Below are 17,054 nucleotides of genomic sequence, written 5' to 3'. Positions count from 1 at the left end.
CTCATCCAAAAGGACTGCATCCTTACAGGAAGGGAAATGTGGACACAGTCACACAGGAGACACCACGTGACTGAAGGCCAAGATGGGGTGGCCTTTGCAGCAAGGGACACAAAGGGCTGGCGGCCAAGCCCCAGAGCCACACAGGGCTGGGCAGGTGTGTCCTGGGCACTCAGAAGGGCCCGGCCCTGCCTGCTGGACCATGACCACCAGGCCTGAGACACTGCAGCCGTGCAGGCCTGGCCTGTGGGCTCTGCACACCTCGCCCCAGCTCACCTGGCATAGGACGTCGGGGACCTGGGCCTGGCCCACTGGTACGGGTGCTGGGGCACCGACAGGTACTGGTCGCAGAAGGTGCCCTTGCGGACCTGCTGGAAGGACGGGAACTCCTCGGGCAGGAAGTCAGGCGAGGGTGGCGTGGCCCCCAGGTCCTCGCTGGTCGGCTCCACCTTGAGGGCCACCGAGGGCGAGTGGTCCAGGGCGGTCTTGCGGGCCTTGACGGGGACGCCGTCGCCCAGCTCCAGGCTGCTGTCCGTGCTCAGCGCGTTGATGGCGGCCACGATAGCTGAGCTGGTGTACTGTGTGGTGTTACCCAGCCAGGTGTCGTCAGTGACGCTGACCCGTGGTGAGCCGTGAGGGGACGGCGTGGGCGAGGGGTGGGGGGAGCCGGGCGGCTGCCGGCCATTGAGGCCATGCTTCCTCTTGTTGCAGGGGGATGAGGGCCGGGAGGTGCGGGCCCCCAGCCAGCTCTCCTCCGTGATGCTGGTTCGGGGCGACGTGGAGGGTGAGTGCCTCGGGGAGCCGAGCAGGCTGCAGGCGCCCAGGCCCCGGGGAAAGCCCTCCTCTGGGTCTGTGGTCCTGGGGGACACACAGGGGGACTGCCACGGGGAGGTCTGCGGGGACGCGTATGGGTAGGAGAAGCCGGACTCGTAGGACGAGGCTTCGGAGTTGCAGCTGCGCGAGGACAGGCTGCTGGCCGGGCTCAGGCACGAGGGGTCGCGGTAGGCCTCCAAGGGGGGCAGCGTCAAGGTGGCAGTGGACGGGGGCCGCCTAGAGCTGGGCAGAGCGTCCTCCACGTCCACGTCGTGCAGGAAGGGGCCAGGGCTGTGCTGCAGCCCCAGGTACGAGGTGATCTCAATGCGGGGGCTCTCCAGGGCGGGTGCTCCGCTGGGCCTGCTGTGGCCAGATGGGAGGAAGTAGCCGCCGTCCACAGCCCCTCCGTACCCAGGGGGGTGACTGGCTGCTGCCATAGCAGAGATGCCTGGGGCCGAGGACTGCAGGTCGTGGCATGGAGCCACCAGTGAGGGGTGTGCGGTGCTGAGAGGCAGCCCGGAAGCGACGTTGGGCACATAGCCACAGTGCTCTGGAAGGAAGAAGACGACGGAGTGAGAGCGGTCATCCAAGCACAGACCCTCCACTGGGTGGTCTGCCCCAGGCCCAGTGCCCAGCTCCCTCTGCAGTGGCCTCCTGATGCTCCCAGCAGCCCAAAGTCCTGGTCCGGTGGCCCGTCCCCTGCACTGCCACCCTCCCTCCCTCCCTACCCCAGCCAGGGCCTCAGCACCCTCCCATTCAACCAAGCGCCTGCCCAGGGCGTCCTGCTGGCAGCCTCTGCCCCTCGGAGCCACATGCGGCTGCCTTCTGCTCTTACTCAAAAACTGCCTCCCCAGCCACCCCCAAATCCCCATCCCCACTGGCCACCTGCCTCGTGGCTGCCCTCAGAGCGAGGCCTGTGCCCAGCTCACACGAGGTCCTCAATTTCTAACACAGATGGAAAGGTGGATTGATTTTAGATACAGGAACCTGCATCAAAGAGATTCCACAGGCTGATCCCTGTGCACCAGCCACAAAGAAACACCTCAAGGACGAACACCTAGATTCTGGGGCATCTCTCATGGAAATTCTGGCAGTGGCTCATGGCCAAAAATCCCTCTTTAAAAAAAAGCAGGTGATTACAAAGCCACAGTAATCAAGACAATTTGGTACTGGCACAAGAACAGACCATAGACCAATGGAATAGACTAGAGAGCCCAGATACAAACCCAAGCATATATGGTCAATTAATATTTGATAAAGGAGCCATGGGCATACAATGGGGAAATGACAGCCTCTTCAACAGCTGGTGTTGGCAAAACTGGACAGCTACATGTAGGAGAATGAAACTGGATCACTGTCTAACCCCATATACAAAAGTAAATTCAAAATGGATCAAAGGCCTGAATGTAAATCATGAAACCACAAAATTCTTAGAATAAAACAGAGGCAAAAATCTCTTGGACATAAACATGAGTGACCTCTTCTTGAACATATCTCCCCGGGCAAGGGAAACAAAAGCAAAAATGAACAAGTGGGACTATATCAAGCTGAAAAACTTCTGTACAGCAAAGGACACCATCAATAGAACAAAAAGGCATTCTACAGTATGGGAGAGTATATTCATAAATGACAGATCTGACAAAGGGTTGGCATCCAAAATATATAAAGAGCTCATGCACATCAACAAACAAAAAGCAAATAATCCAATTAAAAAATGGGCAGAGGAGCTGAACAGACAGTTCTCCAAAGAAGATATTCAGATGGCCAACAGACACATGAAAAGATGCTCCACATCACTAATCATCAGAGAAATGCAATTTAAAACCACAGTGAGATATCACCTCACACCAGTAAGGATCGCCACCATCCAGAAGACAAACAACAACAAATGTTGGCGAGGCTGTGGAGAAAGGGGAACCCTCCTACACTGCTGGTGGGAATGTAAATTAGTTCAACCATTGTGGAAAGCAATATGGAGGTTCCTCAAAAAGCTCAAAATAGAAATACCATTTGACCCAGGAATTCCACTTCTAGGAATTTACCCAAAGAATACAACTTCTCAGATTCAAAAAGACAGATGCACCCCTACGTTTATCGCAGCACTATTTACAATAGCCAAGAAATGGAAGCAACCTAAGTGTCCATCAGTAGATGAATGGATAAAGAAGATGTGGTACATATACACAATGGAATATTACTCAGCCATAAGAAGAAGACAAATCCTACCATTTGCAACAACATGGATGGAGCTAGAGGGTATTATGCTCAGTGAAATAAGCCAGGCGGAGAAAGACAAGTACCAAATCATTTCCCTCATTTATGGAGTATAAAAACAAAGAAAAACTGAAGGAACAAAACAGCAGCAGACTCACCGACTCCAAGAAGGGACTAGTGGTTACCAAAGGGGAGGGTTGGGGGAGAGTGGGTTGGGAGGGAGGGAGAAGGGGATTGAGGGGTGTTATGATTGGCACACTTGGTGTGGGGGGATCATGGGGAAGGCAGTGCAACACAGAGGAGGCAAATAGGGATTCTGGCATCTTACTGCACTGATGGACAGTGACTGCACTGGGGAATGTGGGTGGGGGCCCGATAATATGGGTGAATGTAGTAACCACATTGTGTTTCCATGTGAAACCTCCATAAGAGTGTATATCAATGACACCTTAATAAAAAAAAGTTACTGACATTGATGCACAGCTGCATGTAAGAATCACTATGTGTGAATTATAACTTCAATGAAGTATTTTTTAAAATTATTACTCATGTTATTAGTAATTTTTAACAGAAAAGCCACACTTCCAGGTTTCCTATTTGTAGGCTTTCTGCACCACCCTGGAACCTTATCATTGTGCGCCTAGAGATGAGTGTTTTAAGATCTCTAAATAATGGAAACACACACGTGGAAATCCTACACCCTCTGCAGTGCAGACACCGCCCTGAAGATGCCGTGTTCTGCTGAGCCATGGCCCAGAACCCCCCGTGGATCTAGCCCAGGAAACCCAGGGTCTCAAGGGGCTGGCAAAGACCCCACCATATTCACCAACAGAGAGTGTCTAGCACCCCTGTGGGTGGGAAGCCACTGTCACCGCCTCCTGAAGCAGCAGCCAACGAGGCCCTGCTTCTACTGTTCTGAACCCCCATAAAAATGCTGTTCGCCTTCCTTCCTTCCTGCAGGCTCCTTGAAGGTAGCCGGGTGACGGCACACAGGCCTGCCTGCCCTTGACCCCAGGCGTTGTGAGGACACCTCCAGAGAGTGTCAGGGTCCCAGATGCTCAAAACCTGTGCAGGACGCCAAAAAGCCCCAGGGGAGACTAAGTCTGGGGAGCAGAAGGGACAGTCGGCCTCTGGGGAACAGAAGCTGACGAGCAGCCGGGGCCCCTCCCACTGTCGGGAGACCAGGCCTGGCGCCCGTGTCGCCCAGCCAGCCATGTGCCTGCCCAGCTCGCAGTCCCAGTGCCAGGCCGCAGGGAGGGCACGGCCTTGGCCTCCCAGGGCCCCGCCCACCGACGCCCTCACTCACTGCCACTTCGCACACCACCACCACCACTGGAGGTTTAACAATCAGGCCAGTCTCCGAAAGCCAAACCAGTAGCCAGTAGCCAGAGAGGCACGTCCATGGGGGGCGCAGGAGTTACTGAGGCCCCACCCGACAGCAAAACCCTGGGACCGGTGTGCACGCGGCCGCCTGCAGTGGGTGGGTCCCCAGGGCTGGGGGAACCCTGCAGAAAGCTTGAGGGGGAGGCGGGGAGCTGCGCAGGGGCAGCCAGCAGCCGGTGGGGCAGGACAGTCCCCCAGAGGAAGGCAGGCGCCCAAGGGCACAGCTTTAGGAGCGGGCTTGGTGCCTCTGCAGGATTTGAACCCTAGGACCCATAAGGGGTCTTAATCTCTCAGTGCCCACAGGAGAGTAAACGCTACTGCACTTCTTCCCACAGGCCTCTGAAAGAGGTAAGAAAATGTTTACTTCCACCCACGTATGTGTTAAAGCTAATACATACTTGCTGCATACATGTGTGCCCATCACACACACAGGTCTGCATGCGCTTCCACTCGCACGCCCTCCTTTTCACTGCTGGCCCAACACTGTCCAAACATTTCAGCCAGACCTGCTACTTAAAACCGGAAGCTCGGTGTCCCCAGTCATGCTGGGTGACAGCACCTCTGTGGCTTCAGAGGAAGTCAGATGTCAACCAGTACACCCAAAAGCAAGGATGGAAAGGGGGCATGCCCAGCAACCACCCATTATTGCATGATTACTACTACTACTGTCACCAGACCATCAATAAGCAGAATATGAATAAATAAAGGGAGTGCGAAACTGCATTATATATTTATAGGGCAGAATTTCAGTAATGAGACTTCCAGAAGCAGCTTCATTATGTTTGACACAGTCGAAAAAGCATGTGGTCCGGAGATGCATGCACCCTGCACACCAGCACCTGGCTCACTAGCCACCACAGAACCTCCTGGGCTCCACTGGGAGGCTGAAGCGTCTCAGGCAGCTTCTCCCACTGGCTGCCCGCCCCAGCCACACCCGCACCCCCATGACCGACCTCAGTGCCCCACCCCCACAGCCCGCACCTGTGCTGGCCTTTGCTCATTTGCACACACCCTCCCGGGCCATGAGCAGGCACTGAGTGCCACTCTGATCCCCTTCCCTTTTGGGGTGGGTGAAACAACCCTGGAGGCCCCCCCAGAGCCCCGGGCCCCAGGCATGGGCCACCCTGCCTTCCTGGGCGGGTGCTCCGGGGTGCCAGCTGCAAGCCTGCATGGTCAGACCCTCCCAGATGGAAGAGGTCCCTCAGGGCTTGCCTGAGGATACAGTGAATGGCTTCCTGCATGGCTTCAGAGCCTCCGCGAGAAAGAGGCACATGGACCATCCAGCATACACTGAAGAATGAATTTGCATTTTAAAAGGAAATCACAAAGTCCAGCAGAAGAAGCAGCAGGCAATAGGTAGCAGAGGAATATGAAACTTCCTAAATATAAAATCCCACTAGAGCCACTCTCCTCACAGACCAGTTCCCGTGCACTAGGGGGTCCAGACCCCCACACCCTGCCCATTCAGAGAACAGTACCTCTGACTTTAAGAGCTGCAGCGGACCCCACAGTGGAACCACCCTTTGCTGGCAGGAAGGTCACTGAGAATTAAAGAACAGTCCTAGCGATCAGTAGAGCAGGTCTGGGGGCGTCCCCACCGGCTGCCTGCACCCAGGGCCCGAGACCCCAGCTGCTCAGGGCACTGGAGGCCTTGAGCACCACCGTTAGAAGGTCGCAGATGAAAGGGCGGGTGGGAGGAGGGGCAGCAGAGGGAGGCTGGTCTGCCAAGGGTCTGCACCAGAGTCTCTGACGCTCTAGAGGAAACGGGGTGCGTGTGGGCACTGGAGCCCCGCCTCGGCCCATGGAGGCTGGGAAGGGGGCAGGGGCCCGCCGACTCAGGAACATGCTCAGACGCAGTCTTCATTTAAACCAAAGGCTGTCAATAATCATGATTCAATGAGAAAAAGAAAAAATATAAAGCCTTTATTACAAAACAGAAGAAGACTCACCTAGGCATGACTTTTCCTTAATTAAACAAATTACAAAATGAAAGCCTTAAATGCCAGGATTTCATTATGAACATTCCACGAGAAGGCGGGGCCAGGACGGCTGACTGCCTCCTGCGGAACAAAGGGTCCCCCGCGGATGCCCGAGAGAGAAGCCCCAGCCTGCCCCCCACACGCCCTGGGTCCTGCCCCCCTGCCCGGGCAGTGTGTGCACCTCGTTTCCCTCCCTCCCTTCCAGGTTCCACTCAGTTGGGTTTTATTGCCCTCCTAAACCATACTGAAACCTGAATTATTTAACTACTCGAAGGACTGTAGCACATGGAATGAAAATATTTCCAGTAACTTTCCTAACAATCCTGAGACACTCAGGCTGATTCATGTCATGTCAGGAGCCACTAAATACTCAACACCCATTAGAGTCACTTGCTGCCGTGTCTGCAGAACGTGGGTGCTAGCCAGGCAGCATTCATTACATCACAGTGAGGGTGAGCACAGTATAGCAACGCGAGTGCAGGCAAATACGAAGAGCCTACCCAAAACAGTCAATGCAGTAAAATGTAATAAAGGTGGCTGACCGCTGAAGACTTGAGCTGTGCATCCCTGACGGCTCCGATCTGCAGTGTCCGCCGTCCGCCACCCGCCAGCCAGAGGCCACGTGAGGCTCCCTGCGGACACGTCGATGGACGGCATAGGGGGGCCGTCTAGCACAGGACACACCCTGCCCTAGGCTGGCCCAGCGCCCACTGCAAATGCAGTTCTCCGCACGTTCAATGAGCCGATTGTCAAAGCATTCCATTACATCCTGAGAAATAATTTTCCAGAACCAAACAATTTTATTATTTCTGAACCACCACCAAGAAGGTACATCTGTGTCCTTCCATGAAGGCCGACAGCATCTCAGCATTGTTCGGATCCCCGCACTGCCCTTGCTCTGCAGGGCAGGACGCGACGCCCACAGACGGGGCCGCCACCTGCCACCTGGGCCCTCGACTTCCACACTCAAGATGACCCTTCAGCATTTGCTGGGGTTGAACCCCAGGACGTGAGGCTCAAAATAGGACTGGAACGAGTCCGGCAGCCAGGTCCCGTCCTCCCTAACGCCCGGCCAGACCTCTTCTCCACAGGGCGATGGGTGGCACCCATCCAGCCACATTGCGATTTTGCAGGTAATGGAAACAAGCCACACCAGCTGCGCTCCATGCCCGGCCCTGCTGTTGGACGCTGTTCCTGGGCACAGCCACACTGCCCATGGGTGGCCACGGATGGGCTGGCCCAAGGGTGATGGACAGAGACAGCCTCGCAGGGCAGTGATGCCAGGAAGAGAGGGCACAGAGGCAGGCGGCAAAGGCAAGCACTGCAGAATGAACCACATCGGTGCGGCCAGACCCCCAGCACATCGGGGTACCTGGCGCCCACACCTTGTGTCTCAGGTGTTGCCTTCTCCCATTTTAAGGAATTAAAAGCATCTGTCTGTTACTAGCTGTGATCTCCCTCCAACAATCGTAATGTGGAAATAAAATGGCCTCCCACACAAATAACTGGCCTGGATGGAAACACCGCTCAGATTCTGGCCACACACAGAGGACGGGGGACTGCTTGGATGGACAAGTGCCAAGAGTGCCAACCGCATGCTGCATGTTGGTGCCCCTGGGCCTCCGTGCTTGCAGGAGCCCTCACGGGGCAGGGCCTCCTGCCCCAGGACACACAGGGGGGCCTCCCGAGGCCCCTCGCTGGCACCATCACCACTCTGGCCACCAACCTAATGCAAATTCCTCCAAAGACATGCAGACATGCCACCTGCAATGCCCGCCAGCAGACCGCCAGTACGGAGGCTGTGAGGCGGCCCAGCAGCTGGGGAGACGCCGGCTCTGACCCAGAGGCCCAGCCAGTCTCCTCCCCAGTTGCCACGGCAGCTTTGGGCCAAAGTAACTCGGAAAACAGGAGCCCTGGGCAGGCGGCCGCGGGAAGCAGGGCCCCGCCTGCCTGCAGCTGACAGCCCAGCAGCTATTTCCTGACACCCAGAAAGGACAGGCCTCTCCGGCCTCTGCCTCCTCTCTGAAGAAGGAAGCCCGCCTCCCGGCCTCTCCTGGGGACACAGGAGGGTGAGGAGGTCCTGGCGGGGCAAACAGTATTCCTGCCTAGTCCCAGGCACAGTGTTTTAAAATTATCTTTTTTCTCAACAAATGGTAACTGTCTGTTTGCACCTGCTGAGCACTCGGGAAATAAGGCACCGGCCGGGGGGACAGGAGCCCTGTGAGTGCCACATGCCCAACAGGAGCACAGGCGGCGAGCGACAGGCTGGACGGAGGCTCACCCGACCCCTGCAGGCCCGGACACTGCTCTCCACTGAAGGAAGCGGGTCAGCAGCAAGCCGTCACGGGCTGGCATCCCGCGGACAATGCGCCCACCTGTCAGTACCGTCTATACACCACCTCTCACTCCACCTCAGGACCCGTCACTCAGTTACTCATACCCAGGCTCATTCTGGAAATAATGGGAAGCCATTTCTATCTCCCATTATGGGATACAGAAGGTAATGTAACGACCTAATATAACAATGTAATAATTTAACAATTATTAACTACAATGTAATGTAAGACTTAACAAGAACAAGAAAGGACTCGATTCATAGTTGCCAAAACTTGGAAGCAACCAAATGTCCTTCCTGGAGGATGGGTAAACCGGCGCGGGTCCATCCCGACGGGGAACATTCTTCATCACTACAAAGAAACGAGCTGTCAGGCCCCGGGAAGAGCTGGAGGAACCTCAAATGCACACTGTGTGGAGGAAGCCAGCCTGAGATCCTACATATGCGTGATTCCAACTGGGTGACATTCAGGAAAAGGCACAGCTATGGCGGCAGTGAGACCAGCAGCCCCAGGGGGCCGGGGGGGGGTGGAGGAACAGGCGAAGCACAGAGGACTTTGAGGGCACGGAAACCACTGTGTGTGGCACTGGTGGGGCTACGTGTCATCATACATGTGTCCACACCAGGCTGACCCTAGTGTGGGACTACAGTCGGATCTGTAGGCTCTGTGCGTCCACCAGGCCCCTGCTGGGCAGGCCCTTCCCAGCCTCGGCTAGGGTGACCAAGACGTGTCCCTGCAGGTCCACCAATAGTCACAAACGCCCCATCTGGTGGCCGTGCCGCTAGTGGGGGAGGCCGTGCAGGTGGGGCAGGAGGTGCAGGGGACATCTCTGTACCTTCCCCTCCATTCTGCTGTGAGCCTAAAACTGCTCTAAAAACATAGTCTTAATGAAAAAGAAGGCAAGCATGTGTCTTTCACAAAAATAAATATATAAAAGGAATGTTTTCTAGAAACTCTTTCTAACATGTGATAAGAGGAAAGGAGCCCTTTCCACTTCTGCCTGGCCTTTCCGCCCAGGGCTCCCGCCAGCTGCCTGGGGCTTCCCTTCCCCCAAAGCTGGCCCAGGTGCTGGTCCCCGGTGCCGTCCCTTGGGAGGCTGCGTGGGGGACACATGCTCAAAGGGCAGCCTTCACTACACAGGTTGCAAAGGAAGGCTGGGGGGGGCGAGGCCTGCCCCACTCTGGGAGCTCCCCAAGTCCCAAAGCCACAGAGCACCTCCACCAGAGCACCCGAGACAGGATGTGCCACGGCCCAGCACAATCCAGGAGGGTGAACGCCCCTGTCCAGGACATTTTTCTCACAGAGAGGTCAGGAGTGAGGCCCCCTCCCTAACGGTGCGTGCTGAACGCACACACAGCAGCTGAGCCCCCAGGATCTGCACTCAGCGCCGGGGCAGCCAGACCCCAGCAAGAATGTGGGGTGGCCCGGCAGCCTTCCCCCAGTGTCTCCGAGCAGCTGCCGCCCTTCCCCTCGCCTCCCCGGCTCCCAGGGGCCCAGGGCCTGGAAGATGGGAAGGTGAGAAAGACATTCAGAGGGGCAGATGAGAGGATCAGGCAGCCTCCACCTGGTTGGAACATTTATTTTTCAAAAATGAATAGGACGTCATGGTTTTTAAGAGTGGTGCATGACATGGAAAATATTATGCAGAAAAGGCGGCCGGTGCATGCGTGCCAAGGGCACCGGCTCAGCTTCCTCACTTCAGTGCCACGTGGGCAGGGACGCAGAGAAAAACGAAGTCGGCAGAGGAGGCCGACGGGCAAAAGAGTTGGGGCCGGCGGCAGGGGCTCCCGGGTGTCAATTCCCAGGCTGGCAGGGGCCATTCAACAGCTGGTGCTCTTCCTCAAGAGCGTCCACTCTGGGGGCTGGAAGGGTGCTTATTTGTTGTTTGTTTCACTGGAACTTGTAGTTTTACAGAGAGGAGAAAATGAAAGAAAAAGCTCCCACTGCCCGCAGACCACAGTTCCACTTTTACACTGCCTGGGAGGCATCGGGGCGCCGATGCAGAGCGGGGGGCCAGGAACAGATCCGGAGGGGCTGCCTGACCCGTCCTCTGCTCATGGCCGGGGGTCACCCGACCTGGGGGCCGTGCCCAACCCTGGACCCCGACGGAGGAGCCCCTCCAGCGGGAAAGCTCTGAGGACAGGACCCCAACAGGTGCGGACAGCAGGAGGCCTGGCACTTCCAACGCCAGCCTTTAGCACGCCCGGCCTGAGACCCACCGGCCCCACAGGTGGCCTCCCCGCCACCCCACACCTGCCATTAAGCTTGACCTGTTTTCTGTTGTCCTGAAACGGCCGGGGCACAGGATGCAGCCAGTGGGGGGACTGTGGGCGCCGCCCTTGGCCTTGCGGATCGTCAGGACGAGGGGCGGGAAAGGGGGCGCCGAGAGGCAGGCAGGGGCAGCACGCCCGCAGGCCCCACACCAGAGGGCCCTGCTCCTCAGACCCCAGCACCCCTCCTCCCCCTCCCCGCGCCCCCGGGCCTCGCCACCCTGAGCCCCGCGCCCCTGGAACCCGCGCCCCCTCCCGGCCCCGCGCGGACCCACCTGGGGCGGCCGCGGCGGCGCCCTCTCCGCTCTGGTTAAACTCGAAGAGAAAATCGAAGTCGAACTCCTGGTCCTCCAGCCCCGTCATGTCGGGACGGGCTGGGGCCCGGGGTCCGCGGTGGGGCCGGGGCCGGGGTCGGGGTCCCGCCGCGGGCACCTGTGGTCGCGCCGCCCGGCCCGGCAGCGCCCCGCGCCCTGCCCGCCGCGCGTCGTCGGGTAACGTGACTCCCCCGCGCCGCCCCCGCCCCGCCCCCGCCGTTTCCGGGTTGACACAAACAGGCCCGGCCGGCGGCCCGCTTCCGAGTCTCAAATAAACTCTGCGGGCCGGTCTGCGCGCCAGCCGCCCGCCCGTGGCCGCCGCCCCCGACTGCGCCGGGGGTCCGGGAGGGACGCCGCGGGTCCGGGGTCCGCCCTGCGCCTGGGGCGGCGGGGGACACCGGGGGGTCGGGGACACGGGGCGCAGCCCCCGGCGGCGCGAGCCCAGCGGGCGGAGGCCGGGGTGGCAGCAGGCGTTTGGGACCCCTGCTGGGTGCCCGGTGCGCAGCGGGGCTGCCGGCGCGCTCCCCCGAGAGGCAGGGTGGTGGGGAGCCGGGTCGCTGCTCCAAGCCTGCGGAAGGCGTCTGGACGTTTTTGAAAAGCTTTCAAACTCCCGAGCCTCCCTGCAGCGAGGACTTGGCGCGTCCTGCCAGGGGCCCCGGGCCTGGGGCACAGATGGAACCAGGATGGTGCTTTCCGCAGGCGCTTCCTCTCCCTCCTGCAGAAAAGCTCTGCCCCTTGGAGCGGGGAACACAGGGGAAAATAGTCCAGCCCCCCGCCTGTGGCTGAAGAGGTCGGCCGGAGTGCCAGAACATGGGCTCCACTTACAGGCCAGAACCCAACCGGTCACCCTTGCTTCTAATCCCTCTGGCCCCCAGCTTCCTAAAACCCAGGAACCCACTCCTGTGCATCCACAACTAACCTGCCCATCATTCCACGAGCAACTGCCAAGCTCTCAAAGACTGAGGGGGCACAGAAGCAAGAGGGGGTTCAAAGCCAAGGCCTGGGCACAGGGGCGGGACGCTCGCTGCAGGCGCAGCACCCGGACGGGCCTGAGCACCACCCTTGGCACCCTCTTTGCCAGCTGTTCTGACTTTCCCCGGGGCCTCGGCACCACCACCTGCAAGAGCAAGAGAACGGAGGCGGCCACGGCTCCCTAAGTGGCTGGGAGCCACACGACTGCGGAGACCGGAGGGGAAGGATTCCGGGACTCTGCTGCTCTCAGACTGTGTCCTCCCTTCTGCCCTGCAGCCCCCATTGGCCCGAGGGTATTGCTTTTTCCAGAAGCAGATTAACCGGTGAATCACAAGCCCTCAGTGCCCCCCCCCCCGCCCCCCCCAAACGCATCCCTCCCAGGACCCTTTTCAAATGGCTGGTTTTCCCTAGTGATTAAAACTATGGTTCACTTTGGCCTGATTTAGTTTCTAATAATAGTTCTCACTTTGAGAGGTAAGTTGGGGTTGTTTTGTTTTAGTCTGCTGTTTTTTGCTGACCTTCAGGCAAATGGAAGTTCTGTTTTCTGTTGAGAAGCCTCAACACTTCATTTTCTCTTTTCGGTTTTGTTTTTTAACTTCAGCCACCTTCTCGCCCCCTCTAAAACTTTACACACAAATAACAGCCTTTACCATCTGTTTAGACTAAAACTTTCTGCTCCACAGTCGCAGACAAGGTGGGGTCACACTTCCGGAAGCCCGGGTGCCCCCCAGGTTGCCTGGCCTGCGGGAGCCAGCAGTCAGGCCTGCTCTGTCTTGAACTGGTCTGCTGTCTCCCCTCCTCAGATCCTGAGCCCAGGTAGCAGATGCGGGGCTAGTTTTTAAATGCTTCTCCTACCAGCTCCCGCCTCCCCCCAGTGCCTTGCATCTTGTGACGTTTCGGAGCTATTCGCCAATTCAGCAGACACTCCTGTCCTGGTGGAAATGTTTAGCTTGGCGCTTCCTCTCGGAGACTGCGGGTGCTCACGGGGCGCAGAACCCAGCCCGGGCTGTGACGGAGGCGGGCCCGAGCGCCGGGGCCTTTTCTAACCTGGATTAGGAAACCACGCCACGAAGCTAAGTGGCAGGGGAACAGGGCGAGCTTTGTTCTGTTCTAGGGAGCCCAGGGGCATTCTGTGTGGAGCAACCTCGGGATGGGTGGGCGGGCAGCGACCTACAAGGCCTGTGCGGCTCTGCTTTCTCCGCAGCGACACGCCTAGGGCTTCATAAACACCAGCACTTGGTGAGCTCAAACCCAGATGCTCGTTAAACTGGAGGGAAGGCTGGGGAGTTGCTCAGACGCAGACGGGCAGCGAATGGCCCAGTCCTCCTGCGGGGAGGGAACAGAGCTCCCCCATCCCCACCCACGGCAGGCCGGCCTCCACCTGCGGGAAGCTGCTCTCCTGGCCCTCAGACTGTCCCCATGAAGGACCCATCACACGCTCCCGTCAGCCAGTTTTGCAGCCCTTATAAAACACACTCACACCGTTGAGTCAAAGAGGCGCCGCACCTGGAAGCTGACTTTCAAACTATGTTCTTAAGGAGGAAACATGAAACACAGCCACCCCCCGCCCCCATAGATGATTTTTCCTCTTGTAAGAGAAAGATTCTTTACTGCAGGACAGACCACTGACTGTTCAAATAAAGGAACCTAAAACTTTGAAAAACCCTCATCTTTAAGAGGCAAAGATAAGAACTACCTGGGCAAAACTTTCAAAATGTGCCCAAAGATTTAAAGTCAAAAACCTCAACAAAAAATTTTTAAGCTTTCCTAATAGCAAGAGCTCATCCTGAAATCATTACCTGATTACATTTAAACAACAAAACACTAGAAAATAACATCACAACACTGAAAACCTAACCTTACATTGAGTGTACGCTCTTACAGTCATCCGTGTTCAAGACAAGTTCTTGGGGCTGGCAGTCTTTGAAAACTGCAGTTCTAAGGCAGGTGGGGCCGTCGTACTGATGAGAATGTGTAGACACTGGCATTTAGTTCCCGGTGCTCCTCAGAAGGACATCTGCCCTTATAAACTTTGGGGTGATAATTTTGTATTGGCAGCCCTGTGAGGTTTTTTAGGATGATTTAAATACCTCAGCACTGAGAAGGCATTTGGAAAGGCGTCTCCCAGTTTCCGCCATGCATCTGCCACCCTAATCCTTCACTAGACTGCCAGTCCCCCCTCTCTGAGAGCACCTGCAGCCACCCCAGGGCCGGCCGGCCGGAGTTCCCGGCTGCTTTGGGCAAGGCCGGACTTTCCTGAGGGGGAGGCGAAGGGTTCTATCAGTGCGGCCGGAGCCGCCTGTGGGTGCCCAGCCATCATCACTCACCACCGGGCTCGAGGGAGGCACTTACGCCATCGTTGTTGACTACGAACAAGCGGCTGAAACCAGGGGCCCCTTTCAAACAACCATTTCCTAAGGTTGGAACCCTCACGTGTGTAAAAATGCAAAATAGCTCAATTTAGGGGCTGTGTTGGGGCACCGCATTTGATCACTAAATGTAATCCTCAACAACAACACAGCGGGCTCAACAACCTGGAAGCGGGGTGCGGAGCCGGCGCCCGGAGAGAATCGCCACCACCTAGACTCGCGGCGGGGCGCAGAACCCCCACACCGCACGTTACGTGGCCGGTGTTCGAAGCCGCGGGGTGGCTTTGCCCCACAGGGGAAGAACGGGCCATCCTTCGTTCCCAAAGAAAGCTCACTTCATCCCAGAGTGTCCTCTGTGGTCCTGACCGCCCTGACCTCGCGCGTGCCCAAACCGCCTGCGTTTGACCCGAGTTTCTGCAGCCGGGATCCACCGCGAGGCTGCACCGGCGAAGGCCGACCGCGCGCGCTCGGCGCTGGAGGAGGGGAGACACCTATTGGCAAGAGGGCGCGCTCGGAATCAGGGCTGCTCCGGGGAAACACCAGGGGGACACCGCTTCCCAATCTGTGCAGCGCGCCCGCCGCGCTCCGGGGCCGCCCGCGCCCCCTCCCGCCGCGCAGACCCCGGCCTGGCCTGCTCGCCTCTCCGGGACCGGGACCCCGCGGGCGCGCGACTGGGGGCGCGGGCGGGGCGGGGGCCGCGGGGGGAGGGGGCGGGCGCCCCGGCTTACCTTCCTCCGCAGACTTCATGGTGCCGCGGGCGGGCGGCGCGGGCCCCAAAGTTTCTCCGCTCCCGCAGACTGCAGCCGGAGGGCCGAGCGGAAACTTGGAAGGGACTGGAAAACTGGTACTTGGCATCCACGCGGCGGGGAGCAGGAGGAGGAGCGGGCACGGCGGGAGGAGCGGGGCGGGCACCGCCGCCCCGGCCGGGTGTCCCGGAGGCAGACCTCTCCCCGCGGACGCGCGCCGGCCCGGGCTCAGCGCCGCGCGCCCCGCGGAAATGTCTTTGGGGGCGTGTGTGCGCGGGGCGGCCGGACGCCGCCCGGGCACCCAAGCGGGGTGGCGGCGGTGGGGCTCGGAGGGTGTGCCCGCGCCCCTGTCCCCGCGCCGGCGCCCCGACCTGGCGGTGACTGTGCCGGCAAGTTCCGACTCTCCAAGTCTGGCTCTGACGCAGGGCCGAGCTGCGCCTCCTGCCTTTTTAAAGCTGGAAAACACCTCCCCCGCCTCCCCGCCGGCCCGGCCGCTCCCGCGCCCCCTCCCTGCCGTGACATCACGCCCCCGCCCGCCCGAGCCGGCGCGGGGCCCGGAGGACAAGTCGCCGAGCGCCGCCCCGCCCCGCCCCGCGCACGGCCGCCGCGCGCCAGGCCCGCGGGGCGCACGGTGGGCTGCCGGGGGCGCACGTGGGGCGGGGGGCGCACGGCCAACAGTCTGGCCGGGATGCGGGCGTCCACGCGGGGTCCCAGGGCCCCCTCGGCTCCAGGGAGGGGCGGCGGAGGCGGGAGAGAGCCCTGCCGAAGTCATTATGTAAAAGCGCAGGCTTCCCCCGCTGTGGGAATTTGGAAAAGCGCTTCCACTGGCAGGCCCGAGAAAGGAAATTCCCATCCCGCTAAATTACTAACAGATTGCACGGCGGTCCCGGGACGCGGAGTTACTGTCATTTTTATTCCGTAAATATCCAAGAGGCCCAGCGGGGGGAGGTCGGGGAGAGCCGGGGGCGCTGCGCAGGCGCGCCTCCGGGGTTCACCCCCCGGCGGGGGTGGGGCTGGAGCTCCCCGGGGAGCAGGGCTCCCCTGCACCCTCCTCTCCACGCCGCGGACTCCCCTCCGGCTGGGCGTCCAGGACCGACGGTGCTCGTCTGTGCGCTGGTTGAAGGGGCCGCGGCGCTGGGGCGCTGATGCGTCTGGCGAATAGAAGTTATGAATCTGTTTCACGACGCCCTTCTGTGGGTCAAAAAAACCTGAAGCCAAAGGCGCGCCCGCAGCGCGGACCCGGGCGGCCTGCAGCACGCTGGGGGCTGGGGGGTGGGGAGGGTTGCCCCAGGTGTCTCCACGTCCCGGACCGGGGAAGGGACGGGCGGCCTCAAGGGCGCGACACTAAGGCACAGCAGGGCCCACGGCGGCGTCGCAGGCAGGAGCGAAACCCTCCCTCCGTCCAGGTTTCCCAGGCGGTGTGGCCGCCTGCAAATCTGCTCCCACGCCCAGAGCCGGGCCTGGCACGTGCCTCGGCGCCCCAGGCGCAGGGAGGGGCCCCGGGGGGGACTCCGTGGCGGGCGGCCCGGGGGGGACGAGGGGGAGGAATCCCGCGCCGGCGGCCGCCAGAGGGCGCGGGGCCGCGCCGCACGCGCCCCTCCCGGCAAGCGGCTCGTCGGCCGGCCGTCCCGGGCCCCCACCCGGGCGCCAGCCCTCTGCGC

General features: G+C 59.6%; 1 protein-coding gene across 9 annotated transcripts in view; it reads right to left on the bottom strand.

Moving 5' to 3' along the window:
* NFATC1 (nuclear factor of activated T cells 1) overlaps positions 1-15,863 on the bottom strand; it is a 181,985-nt gene extending 166,122 nt beyond the window's left edge. The window contains exons 1-2 of one of the 9 annotated variants that reach the window (XM_036884312.2): positions 15,376-15,863; positions 274-1,360 (exon numbers count right to left, since the gene is read on the bottom strand). In XM_036884312.2, coding sequence (XP_036740207.2) covers positions 274-1,360; positions 15,376-15,502 — 1,214 coding nt within the window. In that variant the 5' untranslated portion in view covers positions 15,503-15,863. Of the gene's footprint in view, positions 1-273; positions 1,361-11,267; positions 11,487-15,375 lie in introns of those variants that run through there. The other 8 variants (XM_057504309.1, XM_036884313.2, XM_057504310.1 and 5 more) reach the window with 8 other exon arrangements.
* Positions 15,864-17,054: the final 1,191 nt, after the last annotated feature.

Source organism: Manis pentadactyla, chromosome 6 (genome assembly GCF_030020395.1).
Source record: "Manis pentadactyla isolate mManPen7 chromosome 6, mManPen7.hap1, whole genome shotgun sequence".
NCBI lineage: Eukaryota > Metazoa > Chordata > Mammalia > Pholidota > Manidae > Manis > Manis pentadactyla.
Note: the sequence above shows the minus strand (reverse complement) of the source record. Positions and strands in the feature narration are given on the sequence as shown.